Source organism: Genypterus blacodes, unplaced genomic scaffold, assembly GCF_046128005.1.
Source record: "Genypterus blacodes isolate CSIRO-AG114 ecotype Tasmania unplaced genomic scaffold, CSIRO-AGI_Gbla_v1 ptg000305l_1, whole genome shotgun sequence".
NCBI classification, from domain to species: domain Eukaryota; kingdom Metazoa; phylum Chordata; class Actinopteri; order Ophidiiformes; family Ophidiidae; genus Genypterus; species Genypterus blacodes.
Window position 1 is genome coordinate 37,358 of NW_027467095.1, and position 25,666 is coordinate 63,023.

Consider the following 25,666-nt stretch of genomic DNA (forward strand, 5'->3'; position numbering starts at 1 on the left):
AACAAAATGTATAAGTTTGAGCTTTTAAAAAGAATAAAATTATATAAACAATGCCAATAAATAAAAAACAAGTTGAAAGAAAAATCTCAAATGAGACGATGTCACAAAAAGTCGGCGACTAAATCCATAATTAACTTTAACATCGAATCAAAATGCTATCCTGAACAATGAGAGGTCAGAATGCAGCAGAGCAGCAGCAGCAGAGCGGCTTTATAGAGCGCTCATGCTGCACTGTAAAAACACAAACATTCAAACGGGATTATAAGGTTTTATACTCACATGTTAAAGTCCACAGTCATGTTTGTGATTCAAGTGTTTTTACAGAAATTACAATTTCTATTGCTTCTCTCATTTATTGTAAACAGGAAGGAACATTAACCCAATTAGATTTCATTACTTTAATGATAAAAGGTCTTGGTTTGTGCTGCGTAAGCTTGATTTACATTTATTGCTAATCCTGCCTTCAGTGTGTGTGTGTGTGTGTGTGTGTGTGTGTGTGTGTGTGTTTAAAAGAACAGAGGGGGCGGGGCGATCAGGGGAGCGAGGGATGTCTCCATGGGAACAGACAAACACAGAGGACAGCAGAGGGACAAAAACAGAGTGAGAGAAGGAAGGAAAAGGAGTAAAGAGAGAGAGAAGAAGATAGAGAGGGAGAGAGAAGAGAGGGAAACGTGTCCGCAGCAGGTAAGCAGCAAACTGTGTGAACATTATTTCCCACGATGCATCTGCTCTTTTGTCCACATGTATCGTTGACATCGATCACATAATCAGAGTTGAAAGTTTCTGCATCAAACTCAGCGCTCCATTTCCCAGAATGCACCTCTCAACACATCCTTTGTCACTTCCTGTTCCACAGTGGGACAGTGCAGGATGATGGCTTGTTTCCGTGGTAATCGGGAGGAGTTCTACGGTGAAGTGCTCCTATTGGACGAGCAGAAGCTCAGTCTGACGGCCGAGCAAGGCGTCAAGGTGAGAGAGTGACACCTGCTCTTTCTCCTCTTCTTCTACTCTGTGATGAAGAGGAAGGTTTCTCTCCACAGAAATCATCTAAGGCGTCGCTCGTGCTGCAGCTCGTGTTTACACGTCTGAACCTGCTGGAGGGGGAATTCTTCGGTCTGAGATTCTGTGACAACAATCAAGAAACAGTGAGTCGACAACAACACAACTGGACCACAATGCAAGAGACTGAGGAGGAGGAGGAAGAAGAGAGGAGGAAGAAGAGAGGAGGAGGAGTAGAGGAGAAGGAGGAAAGAGGGGGAGGGAGAGGAGGAGTAGAAGAGGAGAAGGAGGAAGAGGGGGAGGAGGGAGAGGAGGAAGACAGAAACAAAGATGGATAATACTTCATTGTTGACATAAATATTGTGATTGTCTGTCCTGATGTCTAAAGCTTCTCTGTTTGTCAGCATTGGTTGGATCCTTCAAAGTCTCTGTGGCAGCAGCCTCACCTCAGTAAGTACACAGGAAGTCCATATTAACATGTTTCTACCTGTTTTTGCTTTCTAACATTCTCCTCCGTTCTTCTCCTTCTGTTTTCCAGTCGGGCCTCCATACATCTTTTATTTTGGAGTGAAGTTTTATGTTCAGGATCCCTGCAAACTCAAACAGGAAGTGACCCGGTACCTCCACTAATGTTCATATTCATGCTGTTCTTCTGTTTTGATCAGGAATAATAAAGATATCATCATCATGGGTTTTTCCAAAGATGAATTTGTTTTCATTTTTTTATGTTGGTATTTTCCAGTTAAGCTCAGGCTTTTATTTTGTTGTTCTCTGTCAGGTATCAGTTCTTCCTGCAGTGTCGTCAGGACGTCCGCAGGGGGCGCCTTCCATGCCCCGCCCACCTGCGTGCTCGGCTCACTGCGCTCACACTTCAGGGTAAACAAACAGCAACACGCCGCAAACTCAATTAGGATTCAGTCAATCAAAATCAAGACTTTATCAATAAACCAAGCAAACTTTGGAATCTTTAATGTTTTGGGTTTTTTTTGCAGCGGAGCAGGGTGACTATGATGTCACCCAGTGGGCGGAGCCAGACAAGGACCAAGAGGTAGAAAGCATCTACAAAACACTGAGGTAAAGACAGCCTGAGCTTCTGGGGAGCTTTTACTGTCAGGAAATGCAGGGTGGAGTGGGCGTGGCCTGTTCAGACGTATTGGACATGTGACCTCACCAGTGACCAGGTGGTGGCGCTGTGGTACCTTGTGAACCTGAACATGTGTGTTCACATGTCCTCGGCTTTAAACAGGAAGTACGTTTACAGGCCAAGTCACACAAACACGCAAACTTTATCTTGACTATTCTTCTGCTAAACCTTTAAAGATATAAAGTCAAATAAATACAAATAAAAACATACGTGTGATATGTAACATGTTAATATGAAGATGAGACTTCTGCTGCTTTAACAGGAAACATGAACAATCTCAAATTAAGTCTCTCTCTCTCTCTCTCTCTCTCTCTCTCTCTCTCTCTCTCTCTCTCTCTCTCTCTCTCTCTGTCTCTCTCTCTCTGTCTCTCTCTGTCTCTGTCTCTGTCTCTCTCTGTCTCTCTCTCTCTCTCTCTCTCTGTCTCTCTCTCTCTCTCTCTCTCTCTCTCTCTCTCTCTGTCTCTCTCTCTCTCTCTCTCTCTCTCTCTCTCTCTCTCTCTCTCTCTCTCTCTCTCATTGCACAGTGGTGTCTGTCGTCCTGAGGCTGAGTGTCTCTACCTGTCTCTCTGTGCGTCTCTGCAGATGTACGGTGTCTCTCTTCATGCTGCCTATGTAAGTTTATTTATGTTGATGTTTCTGACCCACATGACAGAAATGTTTTGGTCATTTTTGCTGAGTGGTGTCATTCTCCCTCACTCACTCCCATGATGCTTTGCAGGGTGAGAACCACACCAAGTACTTCTTGGGTCCGACACCAGTGGGCGTGGTCATCTACAAGAACAAAACGCTGGTGGGAAAATATTTCTGGTAGGAGTGACACCTCTCACCTGTGTGTGTCTCTCTCTCTCTCTCTCTCTCTCTCGCTCTCTCTCTCTCTCTCTCTCTCTCTCTCTCTCTCTCTCTCTCTCTGTCTCTCTCCCTCCCTCTCTCTCTCTCTTTGATTGTTCACTGGTGTCTCTCGTCTCAATGTCTAGTGCGTTGGATGATGATTGATCTTCTTCTGTGACCTTCAGGCAGAGGATCAGCAAACTGCACTTCAAAGAACAAACATTTGAGCTGCGAGTTGTCGGGAAAAATGTGAGTTCCTATTGGCTGATTGATTCGAATGAGAACTCAGACTGAGATTATACTCTGTGTGTGTGTGTGTGTCAGAGATCAGAGACATCGTTCTTCTTCCACATGTTGGAGAGGTCAGAATGCAAACGTCTGTGGAGAAGCTGTGTGGAACATCACGCCTTCTACAGGTAAAGACATGTTAAGAAGGAGGGAGGGAGGGAGTTTTCCTTAATTAACTGAAGAAGAGGTGAATAAAACTGTGTGTGTGTGTGTTCAGGATGTCAGAGTCTAATCCACTAACTCGCAGACTCAAAGAGTGCAGGTACACACACACACACACACACACACACACACACATGCAGGCACACGCACACACATACAGTCAGGTCCATAAGTATTTGGACATTGACACAATATTCACAGTCTTGGCTCTGAACATCACCACAATGGACTTGAAATGAATGAATCAAGATAGAATAGAATAGAAAAGTGTTTATTGTCATTGTACATGATAATACAATGAAATGCATTTGTGCTGTGCCTGAATCTTTGAACAGTGATAAATAAACAGCAATAAACTATAAATAAATAATAAATAACAATAAATAAACAACACACAGCTCCATTCATACATGAAAACATACGTGGTCCCAAGATGTTCTGTAAGGGAAGTTCACATCCAAATCACCAAAAGTAATTGGACAAACTAACAATCATAGATCAAATTGTCACTTTTATAATTGGTTGCCCTGGCGATGCTCTGTCAGGCCTCTACTACAACTCCCTTCAGTTTCTGCTTGTTCTTGGGGCATTTTCCCTTCAGTTTTGTCTTCACCAAGTCCAATGAATCCTTAATTGGATTCAGGTCAGGTGATTGACTTGGTGGTCATTGCATAACATTCCACCTCTTTGCCTTAAAAAACCCTTTGGTTGCTTTCACACTGTGCTTCAGGTCATTGTCCATCTGCACTGTGAAGCCCGTCCTATGAGTTCGGAAGCTTTTGGCTGAATATGAGCAGATAATATTGTCAAAAACACTTGAGAATTCATCCTGATGCTTTTGTCAGCAGTCACATAGGGAAGCAGTTCCATTGGCATCCATACAGGCCCACGCCATAACACAACCACCACCAGGCCTCACTGATGAGGTGCTATGCTTCCTCTATGCTCGTCTCTTCCCATCGTTCTGTTACAAGTTGATCGTTGTCTCATCTGTCCTAGGATGTTGTTCCAGAACTCTACAGGCTTTTTTAGATGTTTTGGGTTAACTCTATTCGGGTCTCCCTGTTTTTGAGGCTCACCATTGTTTACATCTTGTGGTGAACGCTTTATATTCACTCCGGTGAAGTCTTCTCTTGGTTGTTGACTTTGACACAGACACACCTACCTCATGGAGAGTGTTCTTGATCCGTCCAACTGTTGTGAAGAGGTTTTTCTTCACCAGGAAAATAATTCTTCTGTCATCCACCACAGTTGTCTTCCGGGTCTTTATGTGTTGCTGAGCTCACCAGGGCGATCTTTCTTTTTAAGAACGTACCTAACAGTTGACTTTGCCACACCTAATGTTTTTGCTATCTCTCTGATGGGTTTGTTTTGAATGATGGCGTGCTTCACTGATGGTGACAGCTCTTTGGACCTCATGTTGAGAGTTGACAGCAACAGATTCCAAATGCAAATACCACACTAGAAATGAACTCTAGACATTAACCGCTCCTTGTGTGGGAAAACACACACCTGGCCATGGAACAGCTGGGCGACCAATTGTCCATTTACTTTTGGTCCCTTGAAAATAGGGAGGCAGTTATAGAAATGGTTGTAATTCCTACACCGTTTGCCTGATTTGGGTGTGAATACCCTCAAATTAAAGCTGAAAGTCTGTACTTAAAGAACATCTTGATTGATTAATTTCATGTCCATGGGGGTGGTGTACAGAGCCAAATACTTAAGGACCTAACTGTAGGTTCCATGCATGAACATGTTGATGTATTGTCTCTCTCTCTCTCTCTCTCTCTCTCTCTCTCTCTCTCTCCCTCCCTCTTCCTCTCTCTCTCCCCCCTCTCTCCCTCTCTCTCTCTCTGTCTTTCTCTCCCTCTCTCTCTCTCGTGTGTTTTAGTGCTCGCTTGCCCGCTCCTCAGTGGAACGTCCAGCGACCAAACAGAATAACAACAAAACCCTGTAAGTTTTTATTATTATTATTATTATTTTTATTGTTATGATCACAGCCTTAACTCCGCCCCCTCTGCTCTCCACCAGCCAGTCAGATGTTCAGTGTTGACAGTGAAGCGATTGCGATGAGGACAGCGCCGCCTGCTGTTCAGCCGTATGTTCAAGAACTGATAATGGTTTTCAAACATGATGATGATGATGATGATGATGTTGATGATTGTTATTACAGTGCAGAGGATGGTGCACAGGAGGATCATGGGAAGCCCGCTGCACCATGGGAAACTAGCGGCCCACTGAGGTTTACCTAATAATTATAATTGAATACAATCAAAACATCCATGTTGAGATGATGTGAATGTAATCTGATTACTTTGTGAATGTGATCTGACTCCAGTGGGATGTTCAATCCTAAATTCCCTCCAAACACAGAAGAGAATCAAGGCGGCCTACAGAGGTAAAGAAGGAAGGAAGGAAGGAAGGAAGGAAGGAAGGAAGGAAAGAAGGAAGGAAGGAAGGAAGGAGGGAAGGAGGGAAGGAAGGAAGGAAGGTGAAGAACAGAAAAGTTGAAGTCTCCTTTTGTCTTTTAGACGGAGCAGAAGTCTGGATGGAGATCGACCAATCAGGCGGCAGAGGAGGAGGTGAGGGGCGTGGCCTACATGAATCATTTGCAGCATTTAAATACATTAAAGAAGACGACCTGTCTTTTTACTTGAAATGTTTTTGAAAACAATGAACTTAAAACGGTTTAATCCTTTATTTATTATTTATAGATCTCATTCCCGCGGCAACACAAGCAGCGGCAGTGAATCAGAGAACATAGCAGGAGAACGACGCAGGAGGAGGACCAAGACACGGTGACCCAACGTCTCTCTGTCTGTCTGCCTGTCTCTCTCCCTCTCTCTCTCTCCCTCTGTGTCTCTCTCTCACAAACCTATCTGACAGTAATGTGTTGTAATGCTAATACCTAATGATGCTGCTAATGCTAAGAAACCAAAGTTACTTCAGTTATCATCCCAGCTAACAATTCTTGTTTGCTTCCTGTAGGAGGAGCTCCGATGCCCTTATATGGAAACACATCCAGTAAGCGAGAGCGACAGACAGAGAGTTTAAAGATGTTTTCATTTTGTTTCATTTCTTACTCTGTGTGTGTGTGTGTGTGTGTGTGTGTGTATAGAAAACAGCCAATAGAACAGTCAGGTTTGACAGACAGACAGAAGGAGGAAATTCCTTACAAGGAAATAAGGTAAGGAAACAAGGAGGTAAAGAAGGCGGCTCAGTAGGATGGTGTTTAGGTCTGATAAACGTACCGTTCTCTCATCAGAGTTCCAGGGGAGCCAATCGGAGGGCGGCAGCGACATCGACGGTGGGCGTCGGCTTCAGAGATCCAGTAGGTGTCACTGTGAGGATTCACTTTGATGAGTCGGACGCATTTATACCCAATATGGATCATTTAACCATTTAGAGCTTTATTTTTTATCTGATAGGAATAAAGAGATGATTCCGCCTCTTCCCGTTAAGGCGGAGTTTGTTCCTCCTCTTCCTGTTACCAAAGCAACCGATGCTTCCTGCCAAATACCCACAAGTCCCTGAGGCAGCTCCAGTACGCAGGGTCCAGCAGAAGAGTCCCGCAATGCAACAGTCCTTCATTATTTACAGACTTTTAGTTACATCTTAAGTGTAATTGTTTCAAAAACAATGTTTGACACTGCATCATTCTGTTTGTGTGTGTGTGTGTGTGTGTGTGTGTGTGTGTGTGTGGGTGTGTGTTTAAGTTCCCCTTCATCAATGGAAAACTAGTGATGATCATCAGATAATCATTATCTGTCCAAAATGGTTAAATATCCACAGACGGGTGTGCTCACACTGTCATGTTATTGAACAGGAGGTCAGAGATCACATCACATTCTGACTCCTTAGATACTTTAAATCAGTGAGACTTCAGTGGGATTTTCACTTTGCAAAGTATTCAAGATTTGTGTTGGTGAATGATGAAACCTGAATTAACAAATCTGTCAAAGACAAAGATAAAGGACATCTGGACTCTGAGTTATTCTCCCTGATAATTGATTTAGCTCAATAAGTCTTAAGTTTGCTTTACTTGTCTGTATTTTCTTCAAATAATTAAAGATGTGTTGGCTTTTACCTTTAAGATTTAAGATATTTTATTAATCGTCATTTTGCATGCAATTCACAGCAAATCGCATGCAATTGAAATTTATCTTGCACCTCCTCATATCATACACACACACACATCACAGAGGGGGGTGCAGGGCAGCCATTATACGGCGCCCCTGGAGCAGTGTTAGGGGTCCGGTGCCTTGCTCAAGGGCACCTCGGCAGTGCCCTGGAGGCAAACTGGCAACTCTCCAGCTGTCAGTCCACTTTCTTGGTCCATACGGGACTCGTACCGGCGACCCTCCGGTTCCCAAGCTGAATCCCCTATGGACTGAGCCACCGCCGCCCCTTGACAAATCGAGTTTGGAATTGTGTTTTTTTATTGTGCTTTACTTTAAAAAAAGAATACTGTTCTTTCCGTTGGTGTGAGCGATGATCTTATTCTGAAATCACTACCGGAAGCTGTAATGTGTTGTACAGTGTCGCTCTGTAGCTTGCCCCTGCGCCGCTCTAACAGGAGCTCTGGATCCTCTGGACAAACAGGCGGAAATCTGCGTTTTCCGGCCGACAGAGCGACTAACATGAGAGCCAACCGGGACTAACTGTGACCGGGGCGGAAAAGGTAAAAGTTGCCGTAAACGGGCTGCGTTAGTCCGAGTTTAGTCTCGGTTTAGTCCCGGTTTAGCTTAAGCCCGTTCACCTCCACACAGTGGATGCTAGCAGCAGCTAGCTGCTGTTAGCTTGTGAGTTTGTTTTAATCCCGTTTCTCTGCTTAACCGAAACGCCACAGATTTATTTTAACGTTGCTGCGTGCGCTCACAGCGTCCGCTGATTAAATTAACGATAAATCAGCTTTTATCAGAAAAATGACTTTGTTTTTCTGCGATTACTCCTGCAGAAATGTTGGAAATCTCGCGAGATGAGCCCAGTAATGATCACGCTATGTATCTGAGCTGATACAAATGTTTAAATGTTAATTAATGTTTAATTAAACGTAATTTAAACATCTTATTCAAGACTTATCAAATAACTCACATTACATTCAAACTTTGACATTCCAAAGACTTTGTATTCATCACAGCTTTTTCTTATCATTCATAAAATCACATTTCAGTCTTGGCCATGCTGTCACGTCCACTGGGATTGGACGAAAGCAATGAGAGGGGGCGGGGCTTGGTTTCAAGTCCACATGCTGTTGTCCCATTGGCCGAGGAGGAAGACCACAAAGAGGCTCGCAAAGGTGAAGAGTCAACATAAAGATGATTCCTGTCATAGAGAGAGAGAGAGGGAGAGAGAGAGAGGGAGACAGAGACAGAGAGAGGAAGGGAGAGCGAGGGAGACAGAGAGAGAGAGAGAGAGAGGGAGGGACAGAGAGGGAGAGGGAGAGAGAGAGAGAGAGAGAGAGAGAGAGAGAGAGAGAGAGAGAGAGAGGCAGAGGGAGAGACAGAGAGAGAGAGAGAGAGGGAGAGACAGAGAGAGAGAGAGGGAGGGAGAGGGAGAGAGAGAGATAGAGAGACAGACAGACAGAGAGAGAGAGAGGGAGACAGACAGAGAGAGAGAGGGAGGCAGAGAGAGGGAGGGAGAGAGGGGGAGAGACATAGAGGGAGAGACAGACAGAGAGAGAGAGAGAGGGAGGGAGGGAGAGAGAGACAGAGATGAACTTTGTATTCATAGTGTTTTTTTTCTTGTAGGAGTTTTTTCCTCTGCAGCTCCTTGGAGCTCCTCATCTTCCTCTCTCCCTTCACCCTCTCCTCGTTCTTCCTCTAACCCCTCCTTCCTCTCTTCTCTAGCTCCTCTTCCCTCCCTCTTTACTCCTCTGCCTGCTTGTTCTTCCCTTTCCTCTCCTCTTCATCCTTCACTGTTTGCTCCTCTTTCTCTTCCTTGTGCTCCTCCCTCTGTCTCTCGTCTTACCGCCTCACTATCTTCTTCTTCCACCCTTCCTCATCCAGTTCCTTTATCCCTCCATCCTCATCTGATGCCTCCTGTCATTTCTGTTCCTTCTCCTTCATCACCTCCTTCTCTTTCGCTCTTATTTGCCTCTCCTCTTCCTCCTCCTCCTCCTCCTCCTCCAGTCTTCTCTCCACCTTGTCTTCCTCCTTCTACCTCTCCTGGTTCATCCTCTCCTTCTGCTGCTCCTCACCTCCTCCCTCCTCCTCCTCTGTCTCCTCCCACATCTTCTGCTCCTCCTCCTTGTTGTCCCTGTGCCTCCTTGCTGCCCCGCCTCCTGGCCTCTCACCGTGCAGAGATGCGGCACCTCCTGAAAGGGGCGCTGGCTTCTCTGGGTCGTCGCCTGGACTCCTTGGAGAGAAGCAGCAGGGGGAAAAGGAGGAAGAAGAAAAGTCAAGGAGGAGGAGGAGGAGGAGGAGTGCAGTCTTCTGGTAAGTTCCTCTCTTCAGTTAGATTCATGAGATGATCTCTGAAGATGAAGGTCTGGTTTCCAGGATGAAGCTCTGAGTTTAAAAACATTAAATGATTTCTCTTTCATGTTTTTAGGTTAAGAAGTGTAAAACGTCCAAACATTGACACAACTTTGAACCGGCCGACGCGTTGCATCGTCTTGGTTACCATGTGATGGTTCTCTAACTTCTGTCTCCTCTTTAGCTTCTGTGGCCTCTTCCTCTTCCTCCTCCTACTCCATCTGTTTCTCCTCTTCCTCCTCCTCTGACCGCGCCCCCCTCGCTCTGGACTCCTTCTCTTCTGGCCACGCCCCCTTGGCTCTGGACTCCTCCTCCTCTGACCGTGCCCCCCTCGCTCTGGACTCCTTCTCTTCTGACCACGCCCCCCTCGCTCTGGACTCCTCCTCCTCTCTGTCTTCAGACAGTGAGGACTCTGCAGTGCCGACCGCTTCCTCCAACTCCAACCAATCAGAACAGAGGAGGAGGCAAAGACGGACAGGAAGAGAAGAAAGTGGGAGGAGCCTAAAAAGGCAGAGGAAGGAGGATGGGGAGGGAGGAGACAAAAAAGAGAAAGAAGAGGAGGGTTGTAGGAGATTTGTGGGGCGTATGGTGGTCTCCTTCAAGAGAAGACGAGGGGCAGAAGAGGAGGAAGAGGCTCCACTTACTCTGCACAACTACTGCACCAGACCAGGAGGAAGAGGAGAGGAAGAGGAGGCCAGCCAGGCAGAGAAGACCTTCAGCTTCACCATGACCCACAGGAACGGATACCCACAAGGCCCAAGGATACAGAAAGACAGGTGAGAGGCAGGCAGGCAGGCAGGCAGGGTGACAGACAGACAGACAGGCAGGGTGACAGACAGACAGACAGGCAGGGTGACAGACAGGCCTGCTGACCTCTCTGAAGCTAAACGTGCAGGTTGAGTGAGTGAAGTGGGCGTGGCCATGATTGGTCAGCTGCTCACCACCACACTGCAACAGCTCAAAATCCCCACAATGCATCTGCATCATTACATGTTCACCGCTCTGATGTTTGGGTTTTTACCAACATTGAAAAGTGACATGATGACATCATAGAATACTGAATAAATGTCACAGAAGTTTGTTTGTAATGTTGTGACCTTTGGGGCGCGCACACACACACACACGCACACGCACACGCACACGCACACACACACACACACTCCATATGAATGATCATTTCTCCTTTTTTCTCCTAGCTCGTCCTCTTCCCAGCATGCTTTGGACCTCGTCCAATCGGCTCCGACAGGGTGGGCCAGCAGCCAATCAGGTTCTTTAGACCTCGCCACGGGCCAGTGGTATTTCTCAGACTCCTCCCCTTTCTTTTCCCCATCATCCAATCACAGTGCTTTCCGGCTGTGTCTCCATGCTTCCTCTTCATTATTTAGCCCCGCCCCTATCCTGCGGTTGTCAGCAGTTGCTGTGGAGACATTTGCAAGGGGTGGAGCCTGTGTGCATCCGCTCCGCCCTCTTAGGGACTGGACGGCTCCGCCCAGTCTGGGCATCGACCACTGGTATGAATCTAGTATATATTGTTTAATTATTTATTTATTTTAGTAATTTCGTATTGTTACTCCTCAATTATTATTCTACATGATTCATTTTAAACATGATGTTTTATAAACATGAGTCTGAGTCATGTTGACCATGAGATCAATAGAGATGATTGGTTCACTCCAGGGTATCAGGATCATTTCACTGTTATGTAAATATTGTGATATTATCATTTTGTGGTGTGAAAAACAATTCTTTTGAAATGTTAAAGTTTTAAAATTAGTTGAATTGAGATGTAAGTTTTTATTTGATTTACATTTTAAAACCTTGGATTTGTTGCATTTGGATTCAAATTTGAACATGAATCTTATTTTAATATGTTGTCTTTGCAGCTACATGAGAACACCTCGGTGAGTCAATCAAGTTCATGTCTTGTGTTTATTTATTATTGCTCAGTTTGTGCTCATTTCTATCTTTGATCACCTAAACTAACGGTCAAAGTGATCACTCTATTTCAGCTCAACTTTTTCTGACCGACGACAGAGGAAACAGCGAGCCAATCACAGCTCACGGACCGCGCACCTTCCCCATCGCAAGCCCCTCCCCCCTCCTACATGCCCAGCCAATGGTGCGGCTCCTCCGCTTCTTGATGCCGACCAACCAGAGGCTCCGTCTGCGTACGGGACAAACAAAGAGGTGAAACTGCAGAGTTTGGTTTGGAGAACATTTTTAATTACATTTCTCAGTTTGGCAAAGACTTTAATCATCGCTGTGTTAAACACAAAATCATTTGGTTGGTTATTTTCCTGTTATTTCCCTCTCTGACATTTTTTCCATGTTTTTCCACTCAGAAGGGGAAACGAGTCTCACAGATTCGAATTCGCCGGGCGACACCACGGGAAACGCCGCTCACACCCATGGGACTGCCAAAGGTCAAAAGGTCAGGAGAAGCACAACAGTGGACGCATAACATAGAATTGCTCATGAAAATGATGGAAAAGACAAACAAAGAAATGAATAAAGCAACAGTTAAAGAGATAATTTGTGGTTTGTGTTTGTTTAAGGCTAAAAAAGAAAGAATTCAGCCTGGAGGAGATTTACACCAACAAGAACTACAAATCCCCCACAGCTAACAGGTAAGATGCTGTCCAACATTCAGCAGCTCCTCATTCCCTCCACACGGCTGTCTGCTTTGTTTTGGTCTGCTCAGTCAGAGCTGAGAGCAGATTGACACTTGGAAGGCCCTCAGTTTATGATCCATGTGTACGGATCTTTAACGGCGTCTTAAGTCCAAATTTATTCTCTATATATTTCACAAACTGTTTCCTCCTCATCACCTTAGCACCGGGTTTTATTAAGGAGCCACAATCTCTGTACACATTTGATCAACATCTGATCCCTCACACGTGTTTTACGTCACAGCAGGTAGCTTCTATGAAGCAGGCAGTAAAGCCTCGGCACCTTTTAGAAGCTTCTCATGTTGGTCTGTAAATGTTCTCCCCCAGGAGTCTGGAGACCATCTTTGAGGAGCCACGGGAGAAGGACGGCGCTCTGCTCCTCATTGGTCAGCAGAGGAGGCGCAGGCTGCTCCTCTTTCCCGACTTCACACAACCTAGAAAGAGGAAGAAGCCCCAAGGTATGCTGGGAAAATAATGACTCTCAGGCAAAGCACTTTAAAATGAGAACAAATCAAAAGGAATTAACAACAAATAGTAAAAATCAAATATTGTAAACATTTAGGGAACTGTAGAGTATTAACCTGTTAACCTGTTTAGCTGCGGGGCTTCCAGTCGTCATGGCACCCAGGAAGCGCTTGGCAGCGCGGCGACATTGCCGCGGCGCTGACGATGAGGTGGACCTGGACGTGATGCTCGTGGAGCGACTGAGTGCACTTGAAGACTTTCTGCTGAGGCAGGGCCTGGATGTGTGACATCACTTCCTGTCACCTTTTCCTCAAACTGACCAACAGCCAAAAGTACGAACCTGCTGCTAAAATGCTGGCCACGCCCACAGATTCAGACCTTTTGTTTGTTTGTTTGTTTGTTTTCAGCTTTTTACAGTGTGGGCTCTTTAAATGTGAATTTTCCTTGAATATTATTTAATGTTTTATTTTGTAAGGGGCGTGGACGCTTTTATCATTTCTGTTTTTAGTAGTTCGTTTTTTAATAAAATGCTGAAAAAAGTGACCTTTGACCTCTGGACCCCAGGTTGCCATGACCTCATTTTAGGCACAACTGTATTTTTAAAACAAACAGAAACGTTTTACCCCCCCCCCCCCTCCCACACACACACACACACACACACACACACACACACACACACACACACACACACGAGTGGAGCTGTGGTCGTACTGCTTCACTACAGTACAGTTAGTAGTTAGTAAGTATTGGAAGTATTTGTAATGAAAATTGTGTCTATTTTTGGAACAAATAAAGTTTGTTTCTCCACACTGAAGCTCTCTATCAGATTTATTTAATTGTTTATGAATCAAATCAATGTGAATAATTGTTATAGTTGTGACACTGTAATAATAAGTTTTTATGAACATTCCTTTATTCAAGCCTTTTAAAAATATGTAACGCATGTGTAAACAGAAGTATAACATGACATTTGTTTGTAAATGTTACTCTTCAAATTCCAATCTACATATTTGTCCTCCTGTCATGATATAACAACGTCATTGTGTCATTTTCAATCATGTCCGTGTGTGTGTGTGTGTACTTTCATATTTTTAAACAGCAGATCATTGATTAGCAATTAAAGGTTCCGGTTACTTCCTGAAATGACACTGAACAATCTTATATATATTATATATTAACATTCATATCATTCTTCCTGATAAGAACATGAATACTCAACACAAACCACCTGACAGACACAACTCTGGGTCACAGCCGTGTTTACGTACGCACGACGTCTGTGCGTCACTTCCGCCAGTCCAACATGGCGGCGGCCTTGCGGCGGATGTGCAGCGGAGTGATAGCGCGGAGCAGACGGAGGTATTTGTGTTGACGTTTGTCTCGTTTCTACGTGTTTGCACTGATTGAGGCTTATCTTCACTCGGTGCTAAAGAAGTCTTCAGTCATCGTCACAAACTAACTCCCGTCTGTTTGTCTGCAGCGTCCCTGCTCCTCTGAGCCTCAGCCAGCAGAGACTCAGCTCAGGTCAGACCTGCTCCTCTTCACTCTAAACCTTCAGCTCCTCTTCACTCTGAGCCTTGTTCTCCTTCGCCTCCTTGTTCTCCTGCTTTGCTTCATTTCCTGTGGAGCTCAGTTGGGGGAGGAGTTTCAGATAAATGGACCAACCAGCTTTCTGTGTCTCCATAGGGCGTGGCTTCTTACCTCGCCCCAGGCCCCTCCCCCTTATTTTATTGACGGGCGGTGGTTACCTTGGTTACCATCACTTGAAGGGCAGGCGTCAGCAGGAAGATGGAGCTCCACCCCCTCTGGCTAGCCCCGCCCAGGTACGAGTCGCTCTTCATGCTCCTTCATCACTCCTTGTCCTCACTCCTCTTCATCACTCCTCCTCTCCATCACTCTTCTTCATCACTCCTCTTCATTACTCCTTGTCCTCACTCCTCTTCATCACTCCTCCTCTTCATCACTCCTTGTCCTCACTTCTCTTCATCACTCCTCCTCTTCATCACTTCTTGCCCTCACTCCTCTTCATCACTCCTCTCCATCACTCCTCTCCATTACTCTTCTTCATCACTCCTCTTCCTCACTTTTCTGCTCCTCTTTCTATTCATATTGTCAGGTTGTTGTTTGAATGAAGCTCTTTTTCAAATTAAAGTCAAACCAAAGGTCAAAGGCCATCTGGCGCTTTCAGGTTTTCCAGTCTGAGATGTAACTTTGACAATGAGCAGATAAACAGCTGATGACCGCACTGACCAATCAGCAAGCAGCTGTGACATGAGGAGAGGGCAGGGCTTGAAATCAAACCAATACGCTTCATCTGAAAGCAGCTTGACCACTGTGACCCTTGACCCCGTCTCTCTCTCTCTCTCTCTCTCTCTCTCTCTCTCTCTCTCTCACTCCCGCCTCACTCCCTGTCTTGCCTGGTTCTGTTTCCTCTTCTTCTGTGGTTTCATCAGTAGGAGGATGTTTGCTGCTTCATGGCCTCAGGTTTTGTTTCCATGGTGAGTTTTTTTCCGCGTCATGGCACCAACCGTCGGGAGCGTCGCGACCTGCTGAGGCAGGTAAGGCGGCGGCGATGGCGGCGTGTCTGCGACAGTGAGCGAGAGCGGGAAAAAGAAAGAGAGAGAGAGGGAGGAAGAGGAGTGCGCTTCAGGTGGGACAAGATGAAGAATGAGGAAGAGTGTGTGTGTGTGTGTGTGTGTGTGTGTGTAAGGAAGATGAGTGACATAACGGGAGTGGGATTAGTGAGTGTGTGTGTGTGTTAGCTGATCAGCTATGTTATCTTTAGCCTGCTCAGCCTGCGTTAGCCTATTTCCTGTTGATCCGTGCTAACGTGCTAACCCACTTAGCAGCTTTGAATTTGTAACTACGAGCTTCAGGATGCAAAGATCAAATCAAAGATTTATCAGAATAATTAAGGTTTGATAAACAAAATTAAGATAAAGTTACAGTTAAAATATTTTCCAATGAAGAAAGAAGAAGAAATTAATCAATATGTTGAACAAAGGTTATGTAAACAAAACTCTTAGCATGTTAGCGTAGCTCCTTAGCTCCTCCCCCTGCATGTTAATTGGCTAGTTAACGTCTCATTATAATGAATTAGGCTCCAGGTGCCTCGATTGGCTCTCCGCCGCCGTCTGAGTGCGCTCCACGGGGGCGTGTCCCGCTCCGCCCCTTGGCGCCGTAGACCAATCACCTTCCTCTGCTATATCCTGTCTGTCACTGCCCTGCGGCCTCTGGCCAATCGGGTAAGAGAGAGTGTACGGCCAGCTGTGATTGGATGGAGGGAGGGAGGGACTCGACGATGAAAGGAGTTTATTTCTCCTTCCCTTTTTTGCCACTTCCTCCTCCCCCTCCTCTTTCTTCTCCTCTCCTCTCCTCTTCCTCCTCTTCCTTTATCTCTTCCTCTCCTCTTCCTCCTCCCCACTCTCCTCCTCTCTTCCTCTCTTTCTGCTCCTCTCCTCTTTCTCCTCCTTCTCTTCTTCCTCCTCTCCTCTCCTCCTTCTCGCCTTTTACTTCCTGTTCCATGTCTGTTTCCTTCAGATCATTCCCGGTGTCTCTTCTCTTCGTCTCTTGATAGTTTCAGTGTGTGCAGTGTGTGTGTGAGCTGTAGTTTGGGTCTCCTCCTGCAGGTGGCGCTGTACCGCTCCTTCCCGACCCGTCTCCTGTCTCGAGCCTGGGGCCGTCTGAACGATCTCAATCTGCCCACCTGGCTCCGTAAACCCATCTACTCGCTCTACATCTGGACCTTTGGGGTCAACATGAAGGTCACAGCCAAACACAGTTTAAGCTCCTCCCACTGTTTCTGTTTGTATTCTATGTTAATGCCCCGCCCCCTGCCCTGTGTGGTCCAATAGGAAGCGGCGGTGGAGGATTTACATCACTACAGGAATCTGGGCGAGTTTTTCCGTCGTCGCCTCAAACCTGCAGTGAGACCGCTCTGTGCCTCCTCCTGCCTGGTAACGCTGCGGCTCTTCCTCTTCCTCCTCTCCTTCCTCCCCTCCTCGTCCCCTTTTGAATTCAGCTGCTCCTCTTCCTCCTCCTCAGATATCTCCTGCAGACGGAAGGATTCTTCACTTTGGCCGGGTGAAGAACTCGGAGGTGGAGCAGGTGAAAGGCGTCACCTACAGCCTGGAGAACTTCCTGGGTCCACAGATGGGGAGGAGCAACAGTAAGCCCCGCCCCTGCTCCTCCCAGGCAGGATCACACATCAGATTGTATTTCACGTTACATTAGATGACAAATGTGTTTCCCTGTTAGGCTCCTCCCCTTCGTTTAGGGACGGCCTCCTGTCGTCTCCTGGTAACGAGCTGTTCCATGTAGTGGTCTACCTGGCTCCAGGTGACTATCACTGCTTCCACTCGCCCACAGACTGGAGGGTGGAGCTCCGGCGGCACTTCCCCGGTACGCTGCGTTTCAAAGCTTTATCTGCCAGCAGAGGGTGCTGCTGAGTCACTGCTGAGCTGTGTGTGTGTGTGCGTGTGCGTGTGCGTGTGCGTGTGTGTGTGTGTGTGTGTGTGTGCGTGTGCGTGTGCGCGCGCGCGCCCCTGTAGGTGTGCTGATGTCTGTGAACCCGGGCGTGGCTCGCTGGGTCAAAGAGCTCTTCTGTCTTAACGAGCGCGTGGCTCTCACCGGCCAATGGCAGCACGGCTTCTTCTCCCTAACGGCGGTCGGTGCCACGAACGTCGGATCCATCCGTGTTTACTTCGACCAGGTGGGAAATAACATCATAATATAAATAACATACAGACAGAAGAAGAAGAAGAACTCGTATAAAAGGAATAAATGAGTTTTGTTGAGATTTTGTTCTTGATACTGAAGCGTCCTTTTGTTTCCTGATGTTGTGATTGGTTGTCAGGAGCTCCACACTAACGCTCCTCGCTACAGCAAAGGCTCCTTCGTGGATCGCAGCTATGTTGCCAATGGTAACAGCAAAGCAGCAGGAGGCGGCGAGGGCGTGTCCTTGCAGAAGGGGGAGGCGCTGGGCGAGTTTAACCTGGGCTCCACCATCGTGCTGCTGTTTGAGGCTCCGGCTGACTTCTCCTTCAACCTGCAGCCTGGACAGCTAATCAGAGTGGGCGAGGCTCTGGGGCTCCTCTGATTGGCTGAGGAGCAGTCTCCTACCCTCAATGTTCTGACTCCTCTAAATGGCCTCAGGTCTGTCTGTCTCTCTGCCAGGGTGAGAGAGTGAGACAGTTTCTCTTTCTCCATTTCTTTTTTTATGTCTGTGAAAAAATATGAGATGGAGACCAAAGAACAAAGAACAAAGACTGAGGGATTCTGGGATGTTTCTCCAAACTTTTTCCCAGAATGCCATGTGCCCCATGGGGGGAATGCCAAATCTCTCTCTCTCTCTGTCTCTCTCTGTCTCTGTCTCTCTCTCTCTCTGTCTCTCTCTCTCTCTCTCTCTCTCTCTCTCTCTCTCTCTCTCTCTCTCTCTCTCTCTCTCTCTCTCTCTCTCTCTCTGTCTCTCTCTGTCTCTCTTGTGCAGTTAGGTCAGGCTAAACAGTAGCTAGCATGTTAACTTTTCAGGAGCTAATGCTAATTCCAGTGTTGTCTCATTCAAAGCTCCACTGACCAATCATGGGACTAGACAACGCCGTCTGACTGACGAGTTACAAATTTCCGTCCCCCTAAATGTTTTTATGATCTGGAGTATAATTGTAAAATATGTAATTATGAGTAAATGATTTTTGCATCTTTCTCTGAGATTTTCATTTGAACCCATTTAAATATATTATTATATATTTACATTTATACTTTCTTTTTGTCATTATTTTGTTTCATAAAGTCCAATCATTGATTCCTTCAGACTTTATTAAATGATGTAATACTGTGAACAACAAACAGCTTAGTCAGCATAAACCCCGCCCCAGGAGTTCTAGCCCCGCCCCGGACAGCAGAACCAGCAGCAGAGCCAATAGGAGGGTGGCGGGCAGCAGTTGCCATAGCGATGAAAGCGTGGCTGGGCCAGACCTCCGTGGGACCAGCTGTCATCAGCGAGCTCTTTCCCCAGCCACAACTTTCCATCGTGGGCCACGCCCCCAGGGGACGCCCCCTGCCTCCCACCTGAGCTCCAGGAAGAGGCGGAGCAACATGAGGAGGAGGCGGAGCAACCGGTCTGCAGCGACTTCACTGCCAGGAAGGAGGACAAATCCAGGTCCAGACTTGCTGCGCCCCCTCTGGGTCGAGGAGTGTTCTGACGGCACTGAGGACATGGGATCCAGACCTCAGAAACAGAGTGAGAGATACGTTACTATGGTAACGTAGTATGGTGTTTAAGTTTATGATGTGCTGGTCAAGCCAAGGACATGGCTGTACCTCAACAAATGTATAGAGCTGTAGTTTAGCTGGAGGATAGCTGTGGTATAGCTGAGGTATAGCTGTAGTTTAGCTGGAGGATAGCTGAGGTATAGCTGGAGGATAGCTGTATTATAGCTGGAGGATAGCTGAGGTATAGATGTAGTATAGCTGTAGTTTAGCTGGAGGATAGCTGAGGTATAGATGTAGTATAGCTGTAGTTTAGCTGGAGGATAGCTGAGGTATAGCTGTCGTATAGCTGTAGTTTAGCTGGAGGATAGCTGAGGTATAGCTGTAGTTTAGCTGGAGGATAGCTGAGGTATAGCTGTAGTTTAGCTGGAGGATAGCTGAGGTATAGCTGTCGTATAGCTGTAGTTTAGCTGGAGGATAGCTGAGGTATAGCTGTAGTATAGCTGTAGTTTAGCTGGAGGATAGCTGTAGTTTAGCTGGAGGATAGCTGAGGTATAGCTGTAGTAAAGCTGGAGTATAGCTGTATTATAGCTGGAGGATAGCTGAGGTATAGCTGTAGTTTAGCTGGAGGATAGCTGTAGTTTAGCTGGAGGTGTAGCTGTAGTTGAGCTGGAGGATAGCTGAGGTATAGCTGTAGTATAGCTGTAGTTGAGCTGGAGGATAGCTGAGGTATAGCTGTAGTTTAGCTGGAGGTATAGCTGTAGTTGAGCTGGAGGATAGCTGTAGTTTAGCTGTAGTATAGCTGTAGTTGAGCTGGAGGATAGCTGAGGTATAGCTGTAGTATCTAAGACAGTACTCTGGTGCATCCTTTACTTTGTTGTGTGGTTCCTTGTGAGGAACATACAGCATACTGTGGTGCAGTATGTTTGACAGGTTAAAGTAAACAAAGTTTCAGTTAGTACAGGAAGTCTAAATCGGTAAAGTAGTAAACTCAGATTCATTCCAGGCATGCAGGAAGCTGAAGTCTCTTAAGTGGACAGAGATCGGTGAATACTGAGGTTCGTCCCAGAGGAAGCAGGCAGACAGGTCAGGGTCCAACCACGTCCACATGGTCACAGTCACTTTGTGTCAGCTGTGAGTGGGCGTGTCCGGTGAGAGGGGCGTGTCCAGTGTGAAGGAGCCTATCAGGTCATCCTTCACTGGAAACTTCTTTACTGAACAGGCTGCACTGGAACCTTTACCTGGTTTAACCTTTTACACACTAAACAGGGAGTGGTGTCATCACTGACCTGTTCATTGATGACTGTGTCCAGTCTCTTTAGACAGGCCTGGCAGAAGGCGTGGCCACAATGTAGTCGTCGTGGCAGCCGAGTCGCCAAGTCGTAGCTGCCGAAGCACACGATGCAAACCAAGTCCCGCCTCCTCGCAGTGGTCTCCGTGGCAACAGAGGAAGGAGGGTGAGGAGGAGGGGGCAGGGGTTGATTGGTTGCCTCTTTCTCTTCTTCTTCCTCCTTTATTCTGTCATCCATCCTGTTGCTTTGTAAAAAAGTACAGTATTTTTTGTCATGCATCATTTTTAATATGTGGTATTTTTCTTACAGAGCTCGAGTCTTCAAAGTGTAATCCAGTGTTACAGTCACAGCTTTGGTTAATTTAGAATATGAAGCAAAACATCAACACTTTAATGTTCCACAAAAATGAACTGCAAAATATCCTACAACTGTATGCACAATGTCCTGTACAATGTTTGCTTCAATAAAACAAATTGCAAAAAAAAGAAAATAAAAAAAGAACTGCAAAACAAAAGCACATTATTGTCCATGAACACAATCTATAATCTGAGTGGTGTTTGAAGCAGGTGATCAGCTGATCGGAGGTCAGATCATGTAAACATACCTGCTGCTCAGTCACATTCTGTTCTGGCCTCCTTATCTGCTCCTTTATTCCTCCCTTCTGTTGTTTGTTGTTGTTAGATTCTCTCTTTGTTGTCTGTCATGTTTTAATCTGTTGACTTTTCTTTACCTTTGTCTTTTCTTTTATTCTTCCTCTTTTTGTCGCTCTCTCTTTTCTCTCCTTACGCTCTCATTATTAAGACGTTTCTTCTCTTCCTCTGGCTCTTCTCCTTTTCTATTCTGTCCTCTTTCCTTTTACTTGTTTTTGGTCTTCGTCTTCTCCTTTTTATCTCCTAACAGCTGTCTCTCTCTAGTTCTTTCTCTCTCTCTCTCTGTCTCTCTGTCTGTCTCTCGCTCTTTTCTTTTCTGCTTGTATTCTCTCTCTCTTCCCTGTCACACAGAGAGACTCGTCAATAATTCATCCTCGCTCTGCCAACAGGATAAAGTGTCAAATCAATTTGACACAATCAGACTGAAGGAGAATAAAATCAAACGGCGACATTCAGATGTTTTCTGCAACATGAAATCACAGAAACACCAATATAAATGCTCCTCTATGGGACAAGAGAACATTGACCTTGTTTGTTTGTTTTGGCTCTGAGCCAACAGCCTATCACTCTTCTGGTGCTGCATACTCCAGGTTGCTTAGCAACAGAGAGAGACAAACAGAGACGGAGACAGGCGGTTGTACAATCAGGAGTAATGGAAATAATTAAAACTTGGAGCAACCAAAGGAGTACTGAAGTATTTGAATGGTCTAAAGTGGTTTGTCTTTGATTATCAAAAATACTACAAATATTGAATATTAATTGTACTATTGTTGTTTGTCCAAACACCTACAGAAGTTTAAAGTACTTTAGGTTATACTTACAACACCAAGGGACACACACACGCACACACATACACACACACACACACACACGCACACACACACACACACACACACACAAACAAGAAAGCAAGCAAATGTGATTAGGGACAACAATCCTAATAAACCTCGAAGTAACAAATGCTTGGCGATTCATGATCTTTTTTATAAATACATTTCTGTGCAAATGTCCAATAAAGTCCGAGGGGAACTTTTAAAGAAACACTATCATCTCTGGCGCCCTCTGGTGTTGTCATGTTGTTTGTCTCTAATGTTTCAATGACAAAGGTAAAAATCCTGATAAAGGCGCTTTAATAAACTGACGAAGCTTCAGTGAGTAACTTGCAGAGCTTCAGCTTCAGCTTAGCTTCAGCTTCAATGTTTGTTTTTGATCTTCACATCACAACAATGCGACCGTAGACGCGTTAACCTTCTTTACCCAGTAGAAGAAGAAGCCGTGGTGCAATCACTTCCGGTTGCGAGCTGTCATCCATGTTGTTTTGTGTCGGGTCGTTTACTCCGCACTCATTTGCTTGTTGTTGTCGGGATCCGCACCTCTTCTCCCGCTCCGCTCTCCGCCTCGTCCCCGGTCCGACTCTCCATGGCTTCTCGACGGCCAGAAAGCTTCGACGGACTCGGCGGTTATCGCGGCCGCGACGACCCGCTGTACGGAGCTCGGAGCGCGGGAGGCTCCGCAGAGCTGCACTGGGTCACGACGCCGCCGGACATCCCCGGCAGCCGCAACCTGCACCCAGGAGAGCGGACACCGCAGTATGAGGACCCGTACGGAGAGCCCCGAGTCCCCGGAGCTCCTGGAGGCAGGAGCGAGGCCCCGGGGCCCGGCGTGCCTCCTGCCGGTAGGTCTGTAGCTGCTAGGCTAACTGGAGAATGGAAAGCAAAGAGAAAAGGCTAACAGCTACTTAGCCACACAGTGCTAATGAAGAAGGCAACTATTGAAGCGGTATTTAGTCAATTATGTTCATATTCAGTAACATAAGTTTTAATTACACCGATTTACTTACAGATGTGATAATACGCAGTTTAATCTCACAAACAATGATCAATGTGAGAAGAAGAAGAAGAAGAAGATGTAGATATTGATCAGCTTGATGCTTCACACAGACAAACGCTCCGTTATTATTTTATTATTATTTAGAAAGAGACAAGATGTCCGATTGTCTCTAAATGATTTAAACTGAAACAAACTATTTGAACGTAATTGCGTCTCAATACATGATTGACTCGGACTAGAGAGGGGCGTCATGTGTGATCATTACAGTAGAGATCAATCGATCAGCTTCTGATTGGTGTTTTGTGTTTGCTGGTTGCAGAGCAGCTGAATCGCTTTGCTGGATTTGGAATCGGACTCGTCAGGTTGGAATGAATGACTTTGTTTTTATGATTATTCATGTTCAAAATGTATTTAATCACTTTGTCCTATTGGCCAATCAGAGACTGTTGACGTGATGACATAATTCTCTGTCTGTCTCTGTCTGTCTGTCTCTCTCTGTCTCTCTGTCTCTGTCTCTCTGTCTCTGTCTCTCTCCCCTCAGTCTGTTCACAGAGAACGTCCTGGCTCATCCCTGTATTGTGTTCCGTAGACAGTGTCAGGTAACGGCTCATTCATTTCTGCCTGTTGTTTTTTTATGTTTCCATATTTATTCCATTTTTTTATTAGTATTGATTATTTTTATGATGGATTAATTTTGTCACTTTGGCAAAGGTTTGATGCTTATTTTGTCACTGCTGCTCTCTGATTGGTTGCTTGGTGTGTCAGGTTAATTACCACGCCCACTGTTACCACCTGACGCCGTTCAGCGCCGCCAGCGTTATGTACAGCATCACCAAGGCCCAGGTGACACACACTCACACACGCAGACACGCAGACAGACAGACACACAGACACACACCACATGGAACATGTAGCTCATCATGACGAGCATGAGGAAGAGGAGCAGGATGATGATGATGATGATGTTTGCAGGGGATGAAGTCTCTGTGGAAAGGAATGGGCAGCACCTTCATAGTGCACGGCATCACGCTGGGGGCCGAGGGCATCATCAGCGAGTTCACACCGTTGCCACGGTAACCCCTCACTGCTTTCTTGATGAGATTCACATAAACAAACTGAATCTGTGAATCCTCATATTGAGTCTCTTTGTCTGTGACCTTTGACCCCGCAGTGAGCTGTCACACAGGTGGAGCTGGAAGCAGCTGGCAGGACATCTACTGCTGAAAGGGTGTGTGTGTGTGTGTGTGTGTGTGTGTGTGTGTGTGTGTGTGTGTGTGTGTGTGTGTGTGTGTGTGTGTGTGTGTGTGTGTGTGTGTGTGTGTGTGTGTGTGTGTGTGTGTGTGTGTGTGTGTGTGTGATCATCAGCTGATCTAACATGTTTCTCTCTCATTCCCCCCCCCCAGGTTAACAGCTGTTGTGGCTGTTCCGTTTTATTGTTCCAGTCTCATTGAAACTGTTCAGGTTTTGTATTTTTGTTGAAATATGAAAACTTTCTTGTGATTTGTTTGTAAACTCTCCTTCCTGTTTCTTTCTTCATTGTGAGTTATTGATCCCTGTATTGATCATGAATGTCACATGCTCCTCCCCTCAGAGTGACATCGTGCGTGACGACGCCTCCTCTGGTCTCTTGGACTGTGTTCGCGAAGGCCTCGCCCGCCTGCTGGGCGTCGGTGCTCCTCACAGTCGGAGGCTCCTCCCCCTCAGCGCTTTGCTCCTTCCTGCCGCGCTGCACGCTATGCTGCGCTACGCCATAGCCGCTGCCGTCCAGCGGGTGGCGCTCTGGCTGCACCAGCATTCCAGGAAGCAGCGCCAGGATCCGTCCAATCCGCTGGACGCGTATTTTCCCGAGCTGGTGGCGGCGTGGGCGGGATCGCTGGTCGCCGACATAATCGTGTTCCCTTTGGAGACGGCGCTGCACCGCCTCGGCCTGCAGGGAACGCGCACGATCATCGACGCCACTGACGGAGTCGTCGCCGTTAGCAATGGAGGAAGCCCGCTGGTCCTTCCCGTCAACACGCAGTACGACGGCTTCAGAGACTGCCTCTCTGCTATTGGTCGGAAGGAGGGGTGGGCGGGGTTCTACCGGGGCTTCGGAGCTCTGGCGGCACAGTACGCGCTGCACGGCGCCCTGCTAGCCGCTGCCAGGACGCTACTCAGGCTGCTGCTGCTGGAGGGAGGGAAGGCGGGGCTAAACAGCTAGGTGACTGTCGCCATGGGAACAAACAGGGAGCCTGTAAGGTTTATCATCCAGATCATTTAACAAAAGAACAAAACAGCTTGAAATACTTTTCTGAGTGGAGTCATGTGGTTGATGGCCACATGGTGGCGCTGTGGGTCATTTATTACTTAACTATGTTGCGCTAGCACGGTGGCTAACACGCGAGCTAAGTGATGATTGGTTTCTAGCTTCCAACTTCCTGTCTGTCTTGTGTCATTTCCTGTTGCCTGTCAGATTGTGGGTCTACCCAGAATCCAGCAGGTCATCAAGTTTAACATCAGAGCCTCTTTCTCCTCTCAGCCAATGGGGGAGCTCGTTCTTTTCGGGGGGTTTTAATTTGTAAAAAATTGTAAAAAATTAAAATAATCTGCATAGAAAATAGCTGAACATTCAAATGTAATTTATTCATTCAACAACTTGATTAACAAGTCTAAAAAT

The 25,666-nt window shown here is 46.3% G+C and overlaps 5 protein-coding genes across 15 annotated transcripts; 4 read left to right on the forward strand and 1 right to left on the reverse strand.

Annotated features, from left to right (window-relative positions):
* The first annotated feature begins 543 nt into the window (after window positions 1–543).
* epb41l4a (erythrocyte membrane protein band 4.1 like 4A) lies at window positions 544–7,514 on the forward strand. 5 transcript variants are annotated; one of them, XM_076137321.1, is made up of 22 exons: window positions 544–684; window positions 814–969; window positions 1,041–1,145; window positions 1,404–1,449; window positions 1,538–1,616; window positions 1,778–1,875; window positions 1,992–2,073; window positions 2,668–2,755; window positions 2,862–2,950; window positions 3,157–3,220; window positions 3,296–3,387; window positions 3,477–3,521; window positions 5,313–5,374; window positions 5,453–5,519; window positions 5,595–5,663; window positions 5,760–5,819; window positions 5,953–6,003; window positions 6,136–6,219; window positions 6,410–6,445; window positions 6,540–6,608; window positions 6,687–6,752; window positions 6,850–7,514. In XM_076137321.1, the coding sequence occupies exons 1-22, from the start codon at window positions 556–558 to the stop codon at window positions 6,953–6,955; spliced, it is 1,743 nt and encodes a 580-aa protein (XP_075993436.1). In that variant the 5' UTR covers window positions 544–555; the 3' UTR covers window positions 6,956–7,514. The 5 variants fall into 5 exon arrangements, with proteins under 5 accessions (XP_075993436.1, XP_075993438.1, XP_075993435.1 ...); XM_076137323.1 differs by having other exon boundaries at window positions 865–969; XM_076137320.1 differs by having other exon boundaries at window positions 547–684; window positions 799–969.
* A 445-nt stretch (window positions 7,515–7,959) lies between these two features.
* Window positions 7,960–13,840, forward strand: LOC142988221 (uncharacterized). Of its 2 annotated transcripts, none has more exons than XM_076137309.1 (11): window positions 7,960–8,102; window positions 8,595–8,720; window positions 9,172–9,858; window positions 10,082–10,673; window positions 11,094–11,408; window positions 11,781–11,798; window positions 11,907–12,084; window positions 12,240–12,328; window positions 12,453–12,524; window positions 12,894–13,024; window positions 13,164–13,840. In XM_076137309.1, exons 2-11 carry the CDS (start codon window positions 8,603–8,605, stop codon window positions 13,316–13,318), a joined length of 2,355 nt encoding a protein of 784 aa, XP_075993424.1. In that variant the 5' UTR covers window positions 7,960–8,102; window positions 8,595–8,602; the 3' UTR covers window positions 13,319–13,840. The 2 variants fall into 2 exon arrangements, with proteins under 2 accessions (XP_075993424.1, XP_075993425.1); XM_076137310.1 differs by lacking the exon at window positions 7,960–8,102 and adding an exon at window positions 8,122–8,223.
* A 480-nt stretch (window positions 13,841–14,320) lies between these two features.
* pisd (phosphatidylserine decarboxylase) lies at window positions 14,321–18,731 on the forward strand. 4 transcript variants are annotated; one of them, XM_076137313.1, is made up of 9 exons: window positions 14,321–14,390; window positions 14,512–14,555; window positions 14,718–14,854; window positions 16,661–16,795; window positions 16,886–16,987; window positions 17,076–17,199; window positions 17,289–17,432; window positions 17,582–17,742; window positions 17,887–18,731. In XM_076137313.1, exons 1-9 carry the CDS (start codon window positions 14,335–14,337, stop codon window positions 18,127–18,129), a joined length of 1,146 nt encoding a protein of 381 aa, XP_075993428.1. In that variant the 5' UTR covers window positions 14,321–14,334; the 3' UTR covers window positions 18,130–18,731. The 4 variants fall into 4 exon arrangements, with proteins under 4 accessions (XP_075993428.1, XP_075993427.1, XP_075993426.1 ...); XM_076137312.1 differs by lacking the exons at window positions 14,321–14,390; window positions 14,512–14,555; window positions 14,718–14,854 and adding exons at window positions 15,371–15,681; window positions 16,132–16,276; XM_076137311.1 differs by lacking the exons at window positions 14,321–14,390; window positions 14,512–14,555; window positions 14,718–14,854 and adding exons at window positions 15,378–15,529; window positions 16,132–16,276.
* A 109-nt stretch (window positions 18,732–18,840) lies between these two features.
* rnf224 (ring finger protein 224) lies at window positions 18,841–22,571 on the reverse strand. Of its 3 annotated transcripts, none has more exons than XM_076137319.1 (4): window positions 22,438–22,527; window positions 21,150–21,559; window positions 20,528–20,774; window positions 18,841–19,257 (listed from the first exon to the last, which is right to left on the reverse strand). In XM_076137319.1, the coding sequence occupies exons 3-4, from the start codon at window positions 20,765–20,767 to the stop codon at window positions 18,910–18,912; spliced, it is 588 nt and encodes a 195-aa protein (XP_075993434.1). In that variant the 5' UTR covers window positions 20,768–20,774; window positions 21,150–21,559; window positions 22,438–22,527; the 3' UTR covers window positions 18,841–18,909. The 3 variants fall into 3 exon arrangements, with proteins under 3 accessions (XP_075993434.1, XP_075993433.1, XP_075993432.1); XM_076137318.1 differs by having other exon boundaries at window positions 21,135–21,559; XM_076137317.1 differs by lacking the exon at window positions 21,150–21,559 and having other exon boundaries at window positions 22,438–22,571.
* Window positions 22,572–22,599: 28 nt separating this feature from the next.
* Window positions 22,600–25,559, forward strand: slc25a46 (solute carrier family 25 member 46). The gene is made up of 8 exons (XM_076137315.1): window positions 22,600–22,855; window positions 23,330–23,372; window positions 23,552–23,609; window positions 23,776–23,853; window positions 23,983–24,083; window positions 24,182–24,238; window positions 24,414–24,471; window positions 24,602–25,559. The coding sequence occupies exons 1-8, from the start codon at window positions 22,600–22,602 to the stop codon at window positions 25,208–25,210; spliced, it is 1,260 nt and encodes a 419-aa protein (XP_075993430.1). The 3' UTR covers window positions 25,211–25,559.
* Window positions 25,560–25,666: the final 107 nt, after the last annotated feature.